At 36.8% G+C, this 23,458-nt stretch overlaps 1 protein-coding gene across 2 annotated transcripts in view; it reads right to left on the bottom strand.

Annotated features, from left to right (window-relative positions):
* Window positions 1-23,458, bottom strand: part of UQCC1 (ubiquinol-cytochrome c reductase complex assembly factor 1) — an 88,589-nt gene that overhangs the window by 59,332 nt on the left and 5,799 nt on the right. For both annotated transcript variants that reach the window (XM_001501608.6, XM_070247416.1), the window contains exons 2-4: window positions 16,808-16,912; window positions 7,161-7,256; window positions 6,136-6,243 (exon numbers count right to left, since the gene is read on the bottom strand). In XM_001501608.6, coding sequence (XP_001501658.1) covers window positions 6,136-6,243; window positions 7,161-7,256; window positions 16,808-16,912 — 309 coding nt within the window. The remainder of the gene's footprint in view (window positions 1-6,135; window positions 6,244-7,160; window positions 7,257-16,807; window positions 16,913-23,458) is intronic.

The raw sequence follows: 23,458 nt of genomic DNA on the forward strand, positions 1-23,458 counted from the left end.
CCCTCTGTCCCTATTCTGGGGGAAATGAATTTGAGGCTCATGCTCTCACTTCCTCAAGTGGCTGCCTTGTGAGTAAACCCTCTCTCTGCTGCATTCTCGTGGTCTCAGTGTTTGGTATTCTGGGCGGCAGGCAAAAATGAACCTGGTTCAGTAACAAAACCCTTTATATTAAAAAATTACCCATTCTTTGGCCAAAATCAAACAAACAAAAAAAACCTGCAATCTTTCCATCTTTCCTCAGAGGCACTACTCTCTATTCTGTAAATCATTTTTTTCCTTGGGGAAGCAGTCATATTTTCCTGCTTTCCCTAGTTTTAGTCTGCTGATTAACAGAAGACTATGTTTATAAATAAGGATTTCCAGTGAATATAAGATATAGTAGAAAGAACAACCTTTTACTATTCCCTAAAGCACTAAGAATTCTCTTAGAATCTTGATCTGAATGATGGTTTTAATTTATTCACTGAGCTGTATATTTAAGATTTACATCCTTTTCTGTATGTACATTATGCTTTAATAAAAATAAATCTGAAAATAAAAAATAACTTCTTTTTGGGGCTGGCCCCGTAGCGCAGCGGTTAAGTTCGCACGTTCTGCTTCTTGACAGCCCGGGGTTTGCCGGTTCGGATCCCAGGTGCAGACATGGCACCGCTTGGCAAAAGCCATGCTGTGGTAGGCGTCCCACGTATAAAGTAGAGGAAGATGGGCATGGATGTTAGCTCAGGGCCAGTCTTCCTCAGCAAAAAGAAGAGGATTGGCAGTAGTTAGCTCAGGGCTAATCTTCCTCAAAAAAATTAAATTAATTAATTAATTTTAAAAAAATAAGCTCTTTTTAAGAGTTGAATTGTAGGTCTGAAGACCAACTTAGTACCAAGGGAACAGGTATTTCTAAGGACTTTCAAAATAATTCCTTAAGGATACAACTAAATAAATTAGTACATCAAGAAAAGCCTTGTACAATCTTATTTTTACTTAAAATGACAGATTCAAAAATGCACAGACTAAAAAAAAGAAAAAATTCAAAAATTAACAGACAGAGAAGGACATAGCAAATGAATAAAAACCAATACAGAATTTTAGCAGAGCTACGCTTTTTAAGGTTCAAGGTCATCAAGGATATACCATATGCACTACTATATTTCTCTATACTCTCTGAGTCAAAACAACAGTGTCTCTGATGGGCAGCAATACTCATAATAAATTAAGGAAGGATTATGTCTCTGATTGTAACTAAGATTTTTTATTTGCTAATTTGAAGGCTATCATTTTTTTCCAAGGCATTTAGTCTAAAGCTCATAGAACAGAACAGAACATATAACAACTGGAAATCAGATATATCTACATGGGAAGTAAATTAGCATTAGAAGCCCACATTTTAAAAAACCCATGGTAAGACACTAAAAAAGAAGAGTGAATTAAACCTAAAAGCAAGCAGAAAGAATGATATAATAAAGATTAGAGTAGAAATCAATAAAGTTGAAAACAGAAAAATAACATAGAAAATCAAAGCTGGTTCTTTGAAACATCAACAAAATTGATAAACCTTTAGTTAGACTAGTAAAGAAAACAACAGAGAAGATACAAATTAACAATATCAGGAACCAGAGAGAGGACATCACTACCTATCCTAAAGATATTAATAGAATAATAAAGGAATATAATAACTTTAGCCCAATAAGTTTGATTACTTAGATGAAATGGACAAAACTCTTGAAAGACACAAACTACCAAAGCTCACTAGAACAAATGAATAACCTGAAGAGTCCTGTATTTATTAAAGAAATTGGGGGCCAGTCTCAGTGGCCTAGTGGTTAAGTTTGGTGCGTTCCACTTCAGCAGCCCAGGTTTGTTCCTAGATGTGGACCTACACTGCTCTGTTAGCAGCCATGCTGTGCTGCCAGCCCACACACTAAAAAATAGAGGAAGACTGGCATGGATGTTAGCTCAGGGTGAATCTTCCTCAGCCAAAAAGAAAGAAAGAAAAAAAACTGGATCTGTGGTTAAAAATCTTCCCACCAAGAAAACTCCAGGCTCAATGACATCACTACATAATTCTACCAAACATCTAAGTAAGTGGTACCAAATCTACACAAACTTTGCCAGAAAACAGAGAAAAGAACACTTCCCAGCTCATTCTATGAGGCCAACATCACTCTTATGGCAAAACCAAAGTCATTAGAAGAAAACAAAACTATAGAACCACAGCCTATATGAACATAGATGCAAAAATCCTTAAAATATTAACAAATCAAAGTCCTCAATGTTTAAAAAGGATAATATATCATGATCAAGTGGGATTTATGCCAGAATGCAAAGTTGATTCAACATTCACAAATTAATCAATGTAATAATTCACCAAATCAGCAGGCTAAAAAAGAACCTGCAGTTCTTAGAGGTAATGGACACACAATACATTTTGGAAAGCACTGGTCTGTACCCTCACCAAAATAACGATATCCTAATGATCTCATGATCCTAATGCTTTGACCTTGATAGGCCTACTCCTAACCTTGAGACAGGGAGTTTAGGACATCTGTTAGCTCTTCACTTCATTTGACAAATAATTTACTGAGTACCTAACTCAGTGCCTGGCGTTGATCTGGTTGCTGGGAATACAGCAGTAAACAAAGCAGTCGAAACTCCTGGGGCCGGCCTGGTGGTGCAGCGGTTAAGTGCACATGTTCCGCTTCAGCGGCCTGGAGTTTGCTGGTTCAGATCCTGGGTGTGGGCATGGCACCGCTTGACATGCCATGCTGTGGCAGACGTCCCACATACAAAGTAGAGGAAGATGGGCATGGATGTTAGCTCAGGGCCAGTCTTCCTCAGCAAAAAGAGGAAGACTGGCAGCAGTTAGTGCAGGGCTAATCTTCCTCACAAAACAAAAAACAAACAGAAAACCTCCTGCTTTCATGGAGCTTATGGCCCACTTCGACTACAGACACATTTATAATTTTAAGTAAAATTCCTAATGGCCTATTTCTTGATTTTTTTTTTTAACTCTGCAGTTTCCTTCACAGTCTTATATACAGAGTCCTCTAGGTATACAATTAATGACCCTGAAGAAAGGCAGACTTGCCTCCAAGGCTCAAATCTTTCCTTGAGAAGGAGGTTTCCCCCTACAACATGTTCATGAAGAAAGTATTCATTACAAACAATGAAGACCTCACCAGATTGGCCGGTAGATTTATACAGTGTTCATACTGTGGCAATCAGGAGCATTTTATAGTGTCTCACTTTTCCTGCAGTGAAGCCAAGCCTTTATACTTGGGTGAGCCATTTTCCTGGACAAATCTCTAAAGCAAGTCCCTGTAGACCATCACACAGGGACTGGAAATAGCAACTTGAGGAAAGAACCTCTTCAAGATTCCTGTGTTAATATAAGTTAAGGAGGTAGGTGAACTAAATTCCCACCCAGTCAATACAAATTATTCTGGTCCTCAAATGACTTCATGTTTACCTCATCCTAACTTTGGAAGTTTTCATCAGTCTACTTGACTAAAACACAAGTACCAAAGACAGCTTTAAGAAGTAAAAACTCTCCCATCAGCAAATGCATTTTGCGCCATCCTACAAGACGAAAAACGAATCTAGTAAAAGGCTTGCACTAACAGCTGTCTGAGAGCTGGAAGGGGCTGTGAAGTCATTTGAACCTTCTATTCTGTACTGGAACTCCTTCTACAGCATTCTTGATTCAAGGTCAACCATCTGGGCTCCTGTTCAAAGAAGTCCAATGACCTTGTGAGGCTACCTATGCCATTGGAGGACAATTCTTGTTAGATTTTTGTTTTATTGCACTTAAATCGGCTTCATGTAACATTCATTAAACATCATCTGCCCACTGGAATACCTCAGATTAAGCCTCTTCATTTTTATTACATTTGCCCTTCAAATATCTGAGAAGACCATCATTTCTTCTTCTCCTTTCCAGGGTAAGAATCACTGTTTCCTTCAACCATTCTTCACTCAACATGGTTTCTGAAACCTCCACAAGGCTCACTACCACATTTGAATGCATTCCAGTTTGTCAGTGTCCTTCAGAACAGGAATAATTTTGAGTCCTAAGGCTAATCTGGAAACTGCCTAGTCTATGACATGTGGCTGAATCTAGTAAATGTTGTCCTTGTCTTATCTGATATTGCAACATAAAGATAGTAAAAAAGAACAGTTATTTCAGGATAGTCAAAAAGGTAAGGAAATTCCTAAAGATGAATCTAGAAGAAAAATGGAACTACGCATGAAAACGTTACAGAAAAATATGGAGGAAATATGAGTGATATTGCTGATGTAGACAGACAAGCAGGCATTTTACTCCCTAAACAAAGACATCTGAAAACACAAAACAAAGTATCTTCCCATTGCAATACAAGTGTCTAGCCATAGATTTCTGAGTCAACGTTTGCTGAAAAGGGCTCACCATCTTTCAAAATGGAAAGTTATACCTACATTTTCCTACCTAAATTATACTAGAATGTCATACTTTGATGTTTTGATATCACAAATTAAAAAATGAAAGTTATAAAAAGTAGACACTATCATATGACAAAAGATTTTAAAACACAAATACTAGGGACTCAGTTGAGGTCACAAGGGAACCAAGAAAAATCAGAGACTAACTTAAGCTAAAAAAGTGAAGAAATGTTCTTGATTTAGTAATCCTCCAAAAGGTAGCCAACTTTCCCTCTGGAATCATAAAAAAACAGACGAGACAAAGCATATGGTAGCAACCAAGTGGAACCCACCCACCAAGAAACGAATAAAACAGTAAATTTTCTTCTCTTTTCTTTCTTTCTTTCTGATCTCACTTCTGTTTTCTTTAAATTAATTTCTAATTTTCAAAAAGAACACATACTTTAAGCTTTTAAATCCAAATGCCATAATGACGACCATTTTTTTAATAGGAGAAAAGTTTCTGGTTAATAACATTACCAAATATACCAATGAGTATCAATAGCCAAAGAATTAAGATGTAAAAAAGATAACTTTAATGAACATAACTAATATTTCTTTGATGATTAAGAAAGCACTCCATAACCTTAGGGCTCAGGAACATCATTATTACCTAGTATGTGTATTATCTTCTATACTTTTCAAAGTCCCTTACAAACAAAATGCTTGTGAAATCAGTGTTCACTTTTTAGAATTTATGTAAAAGAGAGATTACATAGAGAAGTCTATATTTGCTGAAGAGAGAACTGTTAGGAATAGAACCAGACATGATAAGAAGAAACTAAAAGTAGAAGTCTATAATAAAACTGAAATTCTAATTTCAATCCAACTTGTTAAAATGATGTAATTGTGGCATTATTTGGTCATCTTGGGCAAAGCTATGATGTTTTCTAAAAAAGTCTTCCCTACTTCTTTGTGTTGGCTTGCTTTGATTAATAAATAACTTACGACTCATTAGGCTCATCCAACACTCTAGTAACTTTGAAAAGCATTAAAAGGCACTTCCGCCATAATGATAGAGAGAAATGGTAGTACTAGATAACTGGGCTGAGAAAAACTGAATAGCTAACATTTTATTACTTTACTTGGTTAGAGGCATTGTCATAAAAACCCAGGGCAGGATGCACATGACCCAGAAAGGACATTCACTCATTTATAGCGCTAGGCCAAGAGTTGACTAGAAATGATAAAGCTAGCAAATATCCCTCCGTAATAAGAATTACAATAAATTGCAGGGTTAATTAGTTAATTTAAAAGATGCTTATTAGCAAAATTTTAAAGAAAGTTAGTACAATGACCTAGTAAAAATCACTTATGAATATGGATTCATCAGAGAGTAATGTTTCCTTGAGAATGTTGCCCATCAGACTAGTCGGCCCATATAATTCCTTAGAACTCATCTATATGGCATATCACATTATAAGGGCCTGGAAAGCCCAGTCTTATTGGCTCCCCTGCTACTGAGATGCTTCTAAGGAATCCAGTTAAGGGAGCAGAGGGAGGATTTTCAGCCCCACACGTTGTACAGATGTGACTTGGAACAGGGGGTGGGGGACAACAACACATTTTAAAGCTCTCAAAATAATGTATGAAATTCACAAAAGCAAAGCAGAAGCTTTAAAAACTCTTTTTATGAGGAACAGAAAGCAATAAGCCCAAAAAGAAAAATGAGAACTTAAAAGACTTTACCCATTTACTGTATTTCAAAGGTCCTGTGAATCCCATGGCTTCTATTATCTTTGTGAAGGCACCAACCTTCTCCTCAACAGGCTGCAGGGAATCCTTGGTAGCAGAAAGCTATTTAACCAAAAAGAAGGGGACCAAAATTAGTTGCAAAAAAATTTTTTTTAAAGAATGCTTTTGTTCCTCATTAGGTCTAAGGGTACTTTTATTACTTACATTTTATTGTTTTCACCTAGAATTCTTAATTCTCATTTTTCTGGGCATCTTATCACTCAGTGCAAATACATCTGGAACTCTAATAGATGTCCTCCAAATTTCAGAGCAAGAAATACCCATCTCACTGACCACATGCCTATGAACCCATGTATAGGAAATGATAGATTCCGTGTATCAGAATAAAAGTTCTAGGGAAAAGAGTACTTTTAAAAGGAAATCTTGACCCCTATTTCCCAAAAAAACAATTCTGAGAAGAGGAATGTTCTGTTTATTGACATAACAGGAAAAGGAAAGAAAAATACTGTCTGAAAGCAGTCAAAAGTCATTCAAAACCATAATCAACCAAAGCAAGCACTGAATAAATAACTCTTGCATTTTTTAGTATAACAAATTTTATTAACAACTACAGAAGATATGAGTCTTGTAGTTCGCAAATAAACTCCAAGGAAAACCTGTTGTAATGCTAAGCCTCCCCAAATGAGGGCAGGCTATATAACCAACAAGAAATTCTGCAAAATTTAATACGACTTTATTTTTAGAATATAAAAAATTCATAAAGACTTTTTTCTCTAAAGCATTTCAAAGCAAGACAGTACAGTGGAAGAAATACAGGACGTAGGATCAGAAGTCTTAGGTTCAAATATTCAGTTGGTCTGTCACTTACCATCCTTATGACAAGTCACTTCACCTCCTGGAGCCTCACCTGTGTTTGATAAAATTCCTTGCCTCATCCAACTAACAATTTTGCTGAGATTCAAACAAGAACACCTGTGTGAAAGCACTCTATAAACATGGAAAACACCAATAATTCTCACCTTATTTGTGGTGTGAGACTTCCTACTCAGCTGTATGTCTATCCCAGGAATCTGTTCTGATCTACCACATGCTAGGAACTGGCTCATCTGGGGCCACTGGGGGATTTAAAAAAAAAAAAGATGTAAGCAACACTAAGCATTGACTTGAGGGTTAATCCGAGCAGAACTGCTCCAAAGTAAAGACTATAAATCTTTCCAACCTTGTTTAACCCAGTTCCTGGTGATCCGATCACAGAGAGGATCCAAGATCGTCACCTAGAATGGTGTCTGGTACATGGTATGTGCTCAATAAATATCTGTTGAATACTTGAATAAATAAAGGATTCAGCCCTGGAAACCTGGAACTAAATAAATCTGAGTCAACTCTAAGAACTAGAATTGCAATAAATGCCTACTTAAACATTGGCAGCAGTGCAGTATACAAAAAAAAGACTTCAACATCAGTCAATTTTAAGTTTAAAACCTGCTTCTGCCACTTACAAACTGGGTGGCCATGGGCAAGTTACTGAACCTCAGCTGTAGTGAGGATTAAATGAGATAAAATATGTACAGTGCCTTTCGCAAAACAGATAATAAATAGTAGAAGCTTCCATCAATATCATCAACATCATCATTGTTCAGAATTGCCTTCCTTTTATGTTCACACGTTGCATTTGAAAGCATTCTGGCAATATAACAATTATTTATAATTATTATGTGCCAGGTATTATGCTAAACGTCTTACATATATTACCTTATTGAATCCTCATCATAACTCTTTTAGATTGGTATTATTATAATTAAGGCCAGTAAACACAGTTTTGAAAATAAATTCCCAAGGCAAAAAACTACATGTAAAAGATCCTCATCACATCATTATTCACAAGAGTAAATATGGGGAAAAAGTCCAATAAGGAAGGAGATTGTTAGTTAAATTAAGGTACAGTCACTCAATGGAAAATCAGGTAACTATTGAGTTTTTTTTTAATAGCTTTATTTTTCAAGCAGTTTTAGGTTCATAGCAAAACTGAACAGAATAAATGCTACTAACATACAACACATTATTTGGATGTACACCTGAAATTTATATAATGTTATAAACCAATGTTACCGCAACAAAAAAATAATAAAAATAATTAAAAAAATAAAAATCTTTTTTTAAAAAACTGAACAGAAAGTACAGAGAGCTCCCATATAGCCACTCCCCCACACATGCACAACATCCCCTACTATCACCATCCCCCAGCAGAGTGGTACATTTGCTACAATTGATGACATACACTGAGACATCATTATCACCCAAAGTCCACAGTTTACATCAGAGATTATTATCTTTAGCAACATGAAAAATCTCTTATAATACGTATAAAATTATAGTTAAAAACACGAATGCATATGGGCAAGTCTAGAAAGGAACACACAGAAATGAAAGAGTTATTTTGTTAAGTTAGCAGAATTATGAATAAGTTTAAGAATCTAGTTTCCAAACTCTCAGTACTGTTATATTACCTATACAACAAAAATGGGTGGGGAGGGAGCAGGAGGACGGTTACTGCTTCAATTCTGGTTTATTCCAAGAAGAGACGGGACACATGAAACGAAAATGATCTTTTATTTAATTCTAATGAAGGAAAAACAGAATTTCTAATTGTGGAGAGTTATTATTTACTTTTCTTTCTACAACAAGGATATTAAAAGATTAGTCAGGATTCTTCTGGTCACTCCCAAGGACACATGCTTTAATTCATAGGTATTAAGCAGGCTTTGTAAAACACAGAACACCTCCCATTACATCACATACATCAATGTAACGGTCCATCTAGAACACAAAGCACTCAAACAGGCTCAAAAAACACAAACGGCAGTTTCAAGGAGCTGTGCTTTGGGGTGAGTTCTCTTCTATGATCGTTCTCTTCCCCCACAGCTCCAGGAGTAACTTTTGTGGCTGTCTCACCACCTACTTCACCTAAGTATTTCTGTCCTACAATTATTCATGAGTTAACATTTAACACTATAGTGAACTACTGAAGTACCTAGCTATCTAGTACCAAGGACAATATCTGGTTTCGCCATACCTATACATATCTATAAACACACACATTTACTTTTTTGTACCCCCATGCCCCCCAAAACAGATTCCCTCGATGTTTAAAGACATCAATTTTTCCTTTGTTTAAACTGAAAAGATAGCAATAAATAACTTTTTGTAAAAGAGAAAAAATACCCTGAAATACTCAAATGTCACTTTTTCCAAGAGGCCTTCTCTGACCATTTTATCCAAAATAGTTTCTTATCACCCCCTTATTCTCTATCATAGCAGTAGCCTGTTCATTTCATTCATAGTACTCACTACAATGTACAATTATATTTTTACGTACTTGCTTATTTTCTATTACCATTACCAAAAAGATTCATGAGGGTAGGAACTAAATATATTAGCAGAATCAAGTCAGTGCATTATACATGGAAAACATTCAAACATTTTATGAATGAACAAACACAACCACCTGTACTGTTATTTCTTATTGTTTACTTCCTGTCCTTATTCACACACATGCTATGCATACATGTTTCATTCATCCAAGCTCTATTAAATGCCCATGATATGTCAGCCATTATGTCAAGTTTTAGGACACAAACAGAATCCCTATCCTCAAGGAGCACTCAATCTTGTGGAGAAGAGAAGACTGACTACAGAAGAAACAGAATTAAATATCACAATTTAAAATGCTTAAAGATCACCTACCACAAAAAAAATTGTTAGCAAGTATGTAGAGCAACTAGAACTCTCATACACTACTGGTGGGAGTGTAAAATGGTACAATCACTTTGGAAAATTATTTGGTAGTATCTACTGAAGCTGAATGTATGTATGCACATCCTATAAGATTCAGCAACTCCATTTCTAAGTACATACCTCAACAGAAATGTATAAATAGGTTCACCAAAAAACACACACAAGAATGTTCATAGTAGCACTATTAATAAAAGTCCAAACTAGAAACAATCCAAATATCCATCAATAGAAGAATGGATTAAAAAAATCATGGTATATCCACATAATAAAATATACACAACAATGAGAATGAATAAACTATTTCTACACAAAACCACATAGGGGAATTTCTAAAAGAAAGCTGAACGAAAGCAGACAAACACAAGAAAGTACATACCATATACGTAAAAGGCAAAGCTACTCTACGGTGTTCAAAGGGAAGACTGTGATTAACCTCGGTTAGGGGCAGTGACTAGAAGGAGATCAAGGAGGCTTCTGGGGTTCTATTTCTTGACCTGGGTGCTGGTTATGTTCACTTTGTAATAATTCATTGATCTGTACATTTATGCTTTATGCCTTTTTCTGTATATTTATTATACTTCAATAAAATGTACAAAATTGCTTAAAGATGTGAAATAGGCAATGCATACAACAGAAATTTGGAGATAGAAAAGAATGACCTAGAGTCATTAGAAAAGACTTCATAAAGAAGCCTTAAGAAGTGGGCAGGATAGAGAAAGTGAGTGAGGAGGCAGAGGTGAGGAAGCATGGGGTGGAGGAAAGAGAAAAACTTGGGCGGAAGCTCTAGCTCTGTGTGTCTCATAAATTTGCTTTGAGAACCAAATAAAATAATGTACGTGAAAGAGATGTGTAAACTACAATGCATAAGATAAATGTAAAGACCTGTTCAAGACAACTCCAATGAGAAACTCTTCTTCAGACGACCCCTCATTAAAAGGAATATAAGACTTTACCCTTATTTTTTGCTTCCAAAAAGGTTCTGAAAGTGAAAAGGAAAGCGAGAAAAAGAAAGATAAGAAAAGAAAAAAAGGGAAGGAGAGAAGGACTCAGGCAATTCTTGAATACCACCATGGCTGAATGTGTCTGGCCCTTTCAGCAAAACTATAAAGCTCCACCAGGGCAGAGCCTACCTACCTTAGACTTCTTTTATTTTCTGCCCCAGTGCTCAACACCATTCTGGGCCTGGAGCTGACACTCAATAAAAACTAGGTGGATTTTTTTTTTTTTTTTTTAAATAGAAGGACAATCTGGAGAAGGTCCAGAAAAGAACCACAGGAATGATCAAAGAGATGAATAAAAGGTCCTAGTGGAAAGGTTGAAATGAATTGAGGCTGTTTACCTTGGAGAAAAAGCAACTGAAGAACTAAGGAGTAATTTAGAATAATAAGACTTGAGCTGGAAGAAATCTCAGAGATCTTCTAAGTCCAACCTTTTCATTTCATAGATGAGGAAACTAAGACTCAGAGAGAGGTTGCAACTTGCTTAAGGTAGTTTTAGGACAAAAATTTTTTTAAGTTTCAATTTATACAGTGAGGAGAAAATTTACCCAAGTAGCATGAACATAAATAGTGACAAAAATAGCAGTTACAACTTACTGAAGATCTCTTATATGCCCAGCACCCGTATGCTTGGTGTTGTACTTATGTTCATCTCACAACTTTGTAAAGTAGATACTACTTTTTTCTCATTTTAGAAATAAGGATACTAAGACATGAAGTTCATTAAGGGGTAGAATATATATTCAGAGCTATCTTCTTCCCCCTCTATCAAGCTACTTTCAAAAACTTGAGTAGAGTTCAACACAGGCTCGTGAAACCTAAGCACCCAGATCTTGATTTCTAAGCATTCTAAATACTGGGGCCAGCCCCATGGCCAAGTGGTTAAGTTTGTGTGCTCCACTTTGGCGGCCCAAGGTTTCACCAGTTTAGATCCTGGGCGCAGACATGGCACCACTCATCAAGCCATGCTGAGGTGGCGTCCCACATAGTACAACCAGAGGCACTCACAACTAGAACATACAACTATGTAATGGGGGGCTTTGGGGAGAAGAAGGAAAAAAAAAGAAGATTGGCAAGAGATGTTAGCTCAGGTGCCAATCTTTAAAATAAATAAATAAATAAATATTCTAAATACCATTCTCTGATAAAAGGAACCACAGCTCCTCAGAGAAATTGTTGAATCTAGAGCTAGAGCAAAGAAAATACAACATGAACCTGAAATATCTTGTCATGCCAGGAAATAAGGAAGTGTTCAAAAAATGATGAAGGTGGGACCAGCCTGGTGGCACAGTGGTTAAGTTTGCACACTCCACTTTGGCAGCCTGGGGTTCGCTGGTTCGGATCCCAGGTGCAGACCTATGAACCACATATCAAGCCACGCTGTGGCAGGTGTTCCACATATAAAGTAGAGGAAGATGGACACAGATGTTAGCTTAGGGCCAGTCTTCCTCAGCAAAAAGAGGAGGATTGGCAGTGGATGTTCACTCAGGGCTAATCTTGCTGGAAAAAATAAAATGATGAAGGCATGTAGAAAGGAACTTGAACGAGTTCCCAAGAGTCAAACTTGGGACAATTTAATCAATAAAGTAAATAATGAGAATAATGGATTATAATTCACAGAAGAAAATAAATATCCATAAGCTCATTCTGATATAGGTAAATAACTGAATAAACAAATGGGGAAGAAGTGACAGCTCTATCGTACAGTAGAATTCCAATCAATCAATGTTGTAGTAAAGATGGAAACAGAAAATCACCATTAGGCAAACACTACAGTAATGACTATTGCAGTCAAGAAATATCGACAGAATTACCTTGTGATGCAGCAATCCCACTTCTGGGTATACATCCAAAAGAATTCAAAGCAGGATCTTGAAGAGATATATGCACACTGATGTTCACTGCAGCATTATTCACAATAGCCAAGATGTGGAAGCAACACAAATGTCCATTGATAGATGGATGGATAAAGAAAATGTATATATACACAATGGAATATTATGCAGCCTTAAAAAAGGAAATCCTGTAACATGGATGAACCTGGAGGACATTAAGCTAAGTGAAATTAAGTCACAAAAGGACAAATAGTGTATGATTCCACCCATATGTAGTATCTAAAGTAGTCAAAATCGTAGAAATAGAAAGCAGAAAGGTAGTTGCCAAGGGTGGTGGGGTGGATTAGTGTTTAATGGATATAGAGTTTCAGTTTTGCAAGACGAAAAAGTTCTAGATCTGTTGTACAATGTGAATATATTTTTACACTACTGAACTGTATACTTAAAAATGTTTAAGGTGGTAACTTTAATGTTACAGGGTTTTTTACTACAATTTTTAAAATAATTAATTAATATTATACATCGCTAAAAAAAAAGAACCATGGATGGATGCTAAAAGTGTGAGCAAAAAGTATGACAAAAAACAGGATATCAGCATGGTCTCAAAGTATCTTCTTAGAAGATACTTACTAATTATAAAGGGAAAAATAGTAACTTTATAATAGGGGAACCTGACAGACACTAATTTAATAACCAAGGGATCAAAATTGACATCATCAGTAATAAGCCATATTGGCATCATGTATCCCTTGATATGATGCGCTGAAAACAGAACATCACCACTTTGCCAAAAATGCATAACCTCAATCTAATTATAAGAAAATATCAGGCAAACCCAAATTGAGGGACGGAAAGAAGGACATTAGTGAAAAAAACTGGTAAGATTGGAATAAGGTGTGTAGATTCATTGATAGTATTATATCAATGTTAATCTCCTGGTTTCAATAATTACACTATGGTTATATAAGATGTTAACATTAGAGAAAGCTAGATAGAGAGTACATGGGAACTCTACTATTTTTACAACATTTCTGTAAGTTTAAATTATTTCAAAATAACTTTTTTTTAAGTAGACTCATCAAAGCATGACAGAACTTCAAGAGGTTATATAGGAGAGACAGAGGGAAGAGTACAATGTTCCTAGCTTTTTGAAAATAACAGAACTATCGCTTTGGACATTACCTTAGAGATCATCTAATACTACCACTCGGCCAATGAAAGATTCTCTTTTTTTTTTTTTTTAAAGATTGGCACCTAGGCTAACAACTGTTGCCAATCTTCCGGGTTTTTTTAAGGATTGGCACCTGGACTAACAACTGTTGCCAATCTTTTTTTTTTCCCAACTCCCGCCCGCCCCGCCCCTGTACATAGTTATATATCTTAGTTGCAGGTCCTTCTAGTTGTGGGATGTGGGACGCCACCTCAACGTGGCCTGACGAGCGGTGCCATGTCCGCGCCCAGGATCTGAACCCTGGGCCGCTGCAGCAGAGCGAACTTAACCACTCGGCCACGGAGTCGGCCCCTGAAGGATTCTTTTATGTCATGCCCTTAACATAGTCTTTCAACCACTGCCTGAATAGTTCCACTAGTAAATTTACTATGTCAAAATGCAACCCACACACTCAATTACACTACAGTTCTAATTAACACAAAGTTCTTCCTCATTTTGAGCCAAATTTGCCTCCCTGTCTGACATGTACCTGAGGATGTCATTCTGAGGCAGGGGCTTCCAACCAGGAACCTCAAAGATGGGAAGATGTGCCAATGAGGTACAGTCGGTATGACAAAATGTCCAGTTTACTTACATTGGCTAAAATTACATCTTGTCAGCATGAGATAAACCACTCAATTATTTACATGGATAATGCTGTCCCAGAGCCTAATACAATACCTGGTACATATTTGGTACTCAAGAAATGTTTATTGATTCAAAAGAATAAGGCACAAGTAAGAGATTCATATAATGAGTTCCCCTCCTCCATCATCTATGCACACACAAACAACATATGATTTAGAACTATATGATAAATTCTATTAAAATTTTCCAATGCACAAAAAGTAACAGAACATAGGCCAACTCTGAAAAGAAACAGCTGCATGACTACCCAAAGTAGATGCCTCTTCTGCACAAGCATATTCTTCATTCATTCAACATACTTTTAGTGTCTGCTCTGTGCCAGGCTTAGAGAGAAGCCCAGGAAATAGAGGGATAAACAAGATGTGTCCTCAGATGACAAGACTTACAAATTAGTTTAAGGGAATTATTCTATATTTTAAATATTTTTTATTATATTTATATAAATAAATTATAGTTATATAATTATGCATATCAAAAATTTTAATTCATCAAATATGAAAAAGAAAGTTAACGGCTACAGAAGGAATTCATATAAATTGTTAAGAAAAATAAATTCCCAGTAAATAAATGGAGAAATGACATAACCATAAGATTTTCACAAATCGGAATACAAGTGATAAACAGAAAAAAACGTTTAACCCTGATAGATTAAGAAATGCAAAGCAGGGGCCAGCCCAGTGGCGCAGCGGTTAAGTGCACACATTCTGCTTCGGCGGCCCAGGGGTCGGATCCCAGGTGCAGACATGGCAGCACTTGGCAAGCCATGCTGTGGTAGGCATCCCACATATAAAGCAGAGGAAGATGGGCATGGATGTGAGCTCAGGGCCAGTCTTCCTCAGCAAAAAGAGGAGGATTGGCAGCAGATGTTAGCTCAGGGATAATCTTCCTCAAAAAAAAAAAAAAAAAAAAGAATTGCAAAGTAAAACAAGATAACATTTTCTACCTAACTGGTTTAAATTTTTGAAAAACACTCAATTTAGGGGAGGTAAGGATGAAAAACTAGTTATATATACATTGCTGGTAGCTGTATAAATTAAACTAACTTTTTAGAGAGGTAAACTTTGGAGAGGTATACCTTTGACCCTCATAGGAATTTATCTGTTATAAATAATTAAAAATAACAAAAACTGGGCCGGCCTGGTAGCACAGCGGTTAAGTGCACACACTCCGCTTCGTTGGCCCAGGGTTCACTGGTTCAGATCCCGGATGCGGACATGGCACCGCTTGGCAAGCCATGCTGTGGCTGACATCCCACATATAAAGTAGAGGAAGATGGGCACGGACGTTAGCTCAGGGCCAGCCTTCCTCAGCAAAAAGAGGAGGACTGGCGGCAGATGATAGCTCAGGGCTAATCTTCCTAAAAAAAATAAAATAAAATTTAAAAAACTATATATCAAGAAAATGGTACACTAAGGCCTATAACGGCAAAAAAAAAAGGAAATAATTTTAATATCAAAGCCTAAGTAAATAGAATAGCACATAGCCATCAAAAAATTTAATTATAAAATCTATCTAACATGAATAATGTCTGCTCTAATAAGTAAAAAGGCAACAGAACATTAAATTCTGTGAATATTTGTTAAGGTACCTAAGCAAAAAATTAGTACAGACACACACATACATAAGGAGTGGAAAAGAACCAGCAGATGTTTTCAGGTTTGAGGTCATGGGTGATTTTTTTCCTTTATTACTAAATTATTTGTAACAAAAATCAGGAGGAAAAAACTCTCAAGGAGGGCCCACAGTAGATTACATTATAAAAAAGTGAATCTTATGGCCAGTGGCAAACTAAGGTCTCAAATAATTGTTCCTTGGATTTTATGTTCATAAAAAGAAAAAGAAAGAAACATTTCTCATCCCAAATAAAAGTGGTACAAAGTAGCTACAAAAAGAAAACCGAAGAAAAGTTAACTCTGAGATGAATATCTGGCAACACTCCCAACAGTAAAAATCATCAGACTGTAGCATGGTATCCTAGACTAAATTCTACTGCTAGGGTATTTAGAAGCAACGCCCTGGACACCATAGTGCAGGAATCAGTCCTAAGCTGGCACCACAGAGACCCAAAAGTGGTCTCATGAGGTTTTCCATCACAGTTTGGTTGGCTAACCTATAAATACATGACATTTGCACATAAACACTAAGGTTTTCATACCAAGCAAACGAACAACAAACCTTACCTGAGAAGTGCCAGACAGAGCCCTGCCCCACTGTCCCTGCATAGGAGGCACAGGTACCAATCGGCTGCATACTGGAACCCACTGGGAAATGCTAACCCGGTTTCCCTAGAGAAAGAAAAAAATATTCCATCAAAAATCTATATCAGACTCCATATGTAGAAGGCAAAGAGCATATCTAAGTTTAGAAACCCTTCCAGAACAGGGCACATAAAAGGAGAACATCCAAAATAGAACCAGAACCAAGACTCCTCACGCTCATCTCTCCAAGGATAAGATGGAGGCCCACCTATTCCGGACCCAGCAAGTAAGAGAACTTTAGTAATAAGTGACTCAAGCAGGGGGATATGGGCTCCCTCTCAGAAGAAGAAAATCAGCAGACTTCAGGCATTTTACAATTAGATTATCATTTAAATTAGAGTTTGCAATGCCTTTTCATAAACACTGACTTATCTGATCTTCATAAAATCCCTTTATAGTAAGCAGTGCTGGGATTACCATCATTCCCATGAGGATGAAGAAACTAGGGCTGAAATTTTTAGGGTAGGAAAACATACTTAGACAACTTGATTTCCAGGACAGAAGAGAGACTAAAAGGTTGTTTGACCTATGACTGAAGTTTGATTTTTCCCTCTGGCATTAACTGACCTCAGAAAGATCTCTGGGCCAAAGTAAAAGGCTACACTGTAGAAAAGAGAGCTCTATCTTGCTAATGAGAAGTCTGTTTTTTGAATCTGAAATACATTCCACTGCATAAATGGCATCCATGTACACAGCACTGGAAATCTCTATTCTAGGGACCAACTCTGGGGGATCCACGGGTTGCTTTCACGTGACCTATAGACGTTATAGGGCCATCATGAGAACTAAGTATACACATTGCTTGAAAACAATTTGCCAAGCATAAACTACAATTCTAGGAGTCAAAGATCTGGATTCTAGTTTAAATCAACTACTCTAATATGATCTTTACAGGCAATTTAACCTAAACAATGCTCAGTTTCCTCATAGCAATTATTAGTAATACTTATGAGCACTTACTATGCACCAGGCACTGTTCTAGGTACTTTACAAGATGAGCTCATTTAAACCTCACAATCATCACTCAATGATCTAGGTATATTGTTATTATCCCATTTATACGGACAAAGAAACTGAGGCATGGATAGGATACGTAACTTCCCAAGGACAGATAGTTAACAAACAGCAGGGTTAGGATTTGAACCCAGGCAGCCCAACTCCAGAATCCCTGCTCATTTATGGGATGAAAGGGTAAAGGGAATATCTCCAAAATCCTTTCTAGCTCTAATACTCTATGACCTAGTCTTGAACCAATTAAAACATAACATAGTATCGTGGAGAGAGCCATGTCCTTGGAATCAGGAAGCACTGATTTGACTCTTGGCTCCAGGGTTAGTGAGCTATGAGCCTTTGTTGACTCTTCCATAAAATGAAGAAAAATCCCTACTTCTCAGGATTTTAAGAAAAATCAATGGCTATACCTTGCAGTATATCTAACTTAATATATATTAAGTTGAATCTGAATCTCCACTTCCTTTTGAGTAAGCAGGAAGGGACAGAGAAAGGTGTTCAAATTTTAAACCTAGAGATGCTTTCTGAAGTGTCTCGCAGTTCTAAAACTATGTAACTGTTTCTAATAAGCCACTCAGCACCTTATGTCTCAAATGAAAAGTAAAGCTTAAAAATATTTTATTTCAGCTGAAGTTTAATCTGTTGGGACGGTAGACAGTTATTGGGTTTTTGTTTACAAAAGCTGACAGATTTACCAGAATCATTCAATGTCAAATGTCCCCTTCCTAAAAATGTAAATATGGGATAAGATGAAACTTCTGTAGATTCAGGCCAAAAGGAAAAAAAAAAGTAGGAGGAGACGACAAGCAGGAACAATGCAAACTTTTAGAAGATTTTAAGAACTTCATCATATTTTTTTCCAGTGTCAACAAAATTTTCCTCCAAAATGTTGGCTCTATTTAGTCTTATGCCAATACTTTAAATCAGTTCATATTGGAAGAAAGGAGCAATCAGCTCCATTCTTTCCTTCTCCAATCCTACAACAAGAATTCTTGTCCAAATTCTTAATTGAAACTGCTGAGATGTAGCAGAAAGAGTGTTTGAATTCTAAGTGTGCCATTAAATAGCTGCATGACCCTGAACTAGTTACTCAACTCTCTGGGCCTCCATTTTCCCTTATGTAAAGTGGGAATAAAAGCTACCTCACAGGAGAGTTCCAAGGAACATTTGGAAAGCACTTGGTAACAGTAAAACACACACAGAAAGGCATCATAATTGTTCTTAACAATTGTTAAGTAAGCTCCTCTTTCCCCAGCAAACTGTCATAGCAGCAAGAACTATTTTCTTAAAATATTGTTTCGAACCTGGAATTCCCTTTCTCAAAAGCTTGTAGGGGCTCCAAGTGCCTCCTTAGTCAAACTTAAACACCTGATCTTTACCAACTGGATCCTTTCTAGATTCACCTTATACTTACACATCCTGCCTTGTAATCTCCACTCAGCAATTCCAAAACCTGACTCAGATTCTCTGGTTTGGGAATTACCACTCCTCTTCAGACAAGCTAATCTCCCTTGCAATAAGTTCTTCTGAGACTCTCATCTTCACTCCTACCTAAACCATGAGCTCGTTTGCTTCAAGTCTCTCCAGACTTCAGGTTCTGGTTCTACTGACTGCTGGGTCCTTTTCTTTCCCGCCTCTCCCAATAGTTCATTTATAATATAAATCTGTAGATATACTTCTCTCCCTCTTACAGGTACTAACATATTAGGCCTATAACAATTAGTAAACACCAACTTTTTCCAAATTGAGAAAACATTTATGGCCATTCCCAGTGGTTAAAATTACTCCTTTAACATAGGATAATACATACACTGGTACTAAGTGGGAACTGGTTTTATTGTCTTTTTGCCTCGCCAACACTTCAAAACCAAAATTTTAAAAACAGGTTTCATGTTGGGGCTGGCCCCGTGGCCGAGTGGTTAAGTTCGCGCACTCCGCTGCAGGCAGCCCAGTGTTTCGTCAGTTCGAATCCTGGGCGCGGACATGGCACTGCTCATCAAACCACGCTGAGGCAGCGTCCCACATGCCACAACTAGAAGGACCCACAACTAAGAATATGCAACTATGTACCTGGGGGCTTTGGGGAGAAAAAGGAAAAAAATAAAATCTTTAAAAAAAAAAAAAATAGGTTTCATGTTTTTATTTTCTGTGCATATCGTAAATTGCAGGTGATTTTACATTCATATTGCAAAATATTCTGACATACCAGTTCTTTTTTTTTTTACTACACTTCAATCAGTCCAATGAGTGGCCTGTTTCTGTGTGTGGTTTTTAAGATACACAGTATTTTCCTTGGCTCACTAATGAGCTGGAAAAGGCTTTACAAGTAGTCGATTCTCCTAGTCTCCATAGTTGTTTTATAAAGTGACTGCAAACACTGAGTTAGCAAATACTGAACCATTGCTCCTAGGCGAAATACAGGGTTAGGTTCCTGCAGGCCTCTGGTCACAACATTTTCATCAACCAATCAACACATAACCTTGTTTAATGTGTGTTTCTGTTTAAAGACACCTTATTTAATACATATTGTTGATTCATTAACGTTGAACTTACAGCCAATAACATTATCACTCACTCCTGAACAAAACTTTTCTAACACACAAATTTTCTCTGTAAGGAACATCATGGCCTTATTGCACTTAGCAATACTTGAGAGCACTTTAGCACTACACCTGAGGGCCGTTTTAAACAGGGAAATCGGCAAAAAAAAGCATAAAAATGCAAATACAAAAAACATGGCACTAAATAGGTGTGAAATGGATACTTGTTTACAGTATGCCTGCTGAAACAAGAAGGCAGAGTATTGCCCTGTTCAACCAGCTAGGAACATGCATATTGTGACTCAAATTTTTCACTCCTCTGTACATGTCCACAAATGACCACAAAAGCAGCATGGGTATTATTTTTGGAATTACAAATAAATGTTAGCAAGTAGATGAATTTACAAATACAAAATCTGTGAATAATGAAGATAAACTATAGTCACCAAATCTTCCACTCTGTAATTCTCCAGTGGTGCCTGTACTCTGACCGCCATGCACACTAATTCAATTCCATAGAACAAAGGACAAACACTACTGTAGCAAATTCTCCAGCAAGCTACAATGTGGCATACTACAAAAGGCTACTTATACACAGGAGGAGCAGAGAGTGTTCAACCACTCCTTCAATAATTACTGAACACTCTGTCCCCTCCCACTTTGTTAATGGTATCCAATCTGAGCTTTCAAAAGATTGATTACATACAGGAAGGAATTGAGCAAATCAGTAAATATATTAAGGATGAGAGGTCAGCTTTCTATCAGAGAAAGGAGTAAACAAATATAAAAAGGCAGAAGGGTAGATAGAAGAAACCCTGTTGGTATTGGGTTGGATTTAGAGTAATTGGTAAGTAGTCTTTGGGTGGTGAACATGATGTAATCTACACAGGAATCAAAATATGATGGACACCTGAAATTTACATAATGCTATAAACCAATGTTACCACAATAAATACAAACAGAGTAATTGGTAAAGGTTTTTAACGCAGATAGATAAGTAGATAAAGAAAAAGATGTCTGTAAGGTTATGTAAATGTATATTCATACATATATTTCCTACCCCTGTCCCTGATAGGGCCTGGAAGCAATGACACACCAAAAGCAATGACCACACGTAGCATCTAGACTTGGTTTCTAAATAGCAATATTCACTAAAAGGAACTAGTCTTCTCTGGAGAAAAGTTGACTACAGAATGGGGTTGATACTTCTCAAAGCCTTATTCACAAAGAGTTGGCATTATTTGATCTGTCTAGTAGTTCCTTGGAAGACTCCACTTGCAAGGCTGTCTTGGAACTCATCCAGTGTGAAAACTGTTTTCCCCAGGAGCAGTAGCTGACAACAAACAGAGGCAATTGTTTAACTTCATAGCTGCCTCAGGCAATGGATAACAGTTAGGGAAAACAATAGGCTAACCAAAAAGCTTAAAAAGAAAAGCAGGGGAATGAGATGTTCATAGGAGCTTTGAAAAGTTCCAAACATGTTCAAGGGAATTTGAAGGCCTTATACAAGCACAGGGTTGTGCACATGCCCAGAGCTGTGTGCATGAACAGGAAAGATCTGAGAATGCCCTAAGCTCTCACCTCTAGTCAACCTTGAGGCTCTGCACAAGCAGGAAGTGAAAGTTAAGGCAGAATTGTCAAATGACTGACAGATTAAAAACATGTCCCAGCATGCACACAGAGCCCCTCAGCAAAAACTTGGAGACTTCCTGATTGCAGGCATTTAAAGAAACCTCTGTCCAATCATTACCTGACCACTATGTAAACTGAGCAGAGACCACACAACAAAGAATACAAACTTTACAGAATTAACTCAAAAAAGTCACCAAACAGAAAAACAATAAACTCTAGGAAAGGAGGAAGACCTGATTTCCAGAGTTGCTACACTACATGTTTAAACTGTCCAGTATTCAACCAAAAATTATAAAACACGCAAAGAAACATAAACGCATGGTCCATACACAGGGGAAAAAAAGCAATCAAGAAAAAGTATGCCTGAGGAAGCTTAGATGTTAGACACACCAGACAAAGATTTTTGAACCAACTATTCTAAATGTTTAATTAAGATCTAAAGGAAACCATGTCTAAAAAACTATAGCAAATTATGAGAACCATATCTCACTAGAGAACATCAATAAAGAAAAATCACCAAAAAACCCAAACCAAATAGAAATTCTGGAGTTGTAAAGAATAACTAAAATGAACATTTCACTAGAGGCATTCAACAGATTTGAGCAGATGAAAGAATCAGTGACCTTAAAGATAGGTCAATTGAGATTATCCAGCCTAAGGAACAGAAAGAAAAAAGAATGAAAATTTAACAGAGCCTCAGAGACCTATACAACACCATCAAACAAACCAACATATGTGTAATGGAAGTCTCAGCAGGAGAGGAGAGAAATAAAGGGACAGAAAAAAAATATTTGAGGAAATATTGGCAGAAAACATCCCAAATCTGATGAAAAACATTAATCTATAAATCTAAGAAGCTCAACTAATTCCAAACAGGATAAATTCAAAGAGATCCACAGATAGACATATCATAATCAAACTGTTGAAAGACAAAGATAAAATCTTGCAAGCACAAGAGAAGTGACTCATCATGCACAAGAGATCCTCAATAACATTAACAGTTGATTTTTGCCCAGAAACCACGGAGGCCAGAAGGCAGCAAAGTGAAATACTCAAAATGCTGGGAAAAAGAAAAAAAAGACTGTCAAACAAGAGTTCTATATGCAGCAAAACTACTGTTCAAAAGTGAAGGAAAAATTAAGACTTTCTGGATAAACAAAAACTGAGAGATTCTGTCACCAGCGGAACTGCCTTACAACAAATACTAAAGGGAGACCTTCAAGTTGAAATTAGACCTCTGACAATACAGTAACTCAAATCCACATGAAAAAATAAAGTACACTGGTAAAGGTAACTACCAAGATAAATAAAAAATACAGCATAAATGTATTTTTGTTTGTAATTATTTTTATTTTAATTTAAAAGACAACTGCATAAAGCATTAATTATA

Source organism: Equus caballus, chromosome 22 (assembly GCF_041296265.1).
Source record: "Equus caballus isolate H_3958 breed thoroughbred chromosome 22, TB-T2T, whole genome shotgun sequence".
Classification (NCBI taxonomy): domain Eukaryota; kingdom Metazoa; phylum Chordata; class Mammalia; order Perissodactyla; family Equidae; genus Equus; species Equus caballus.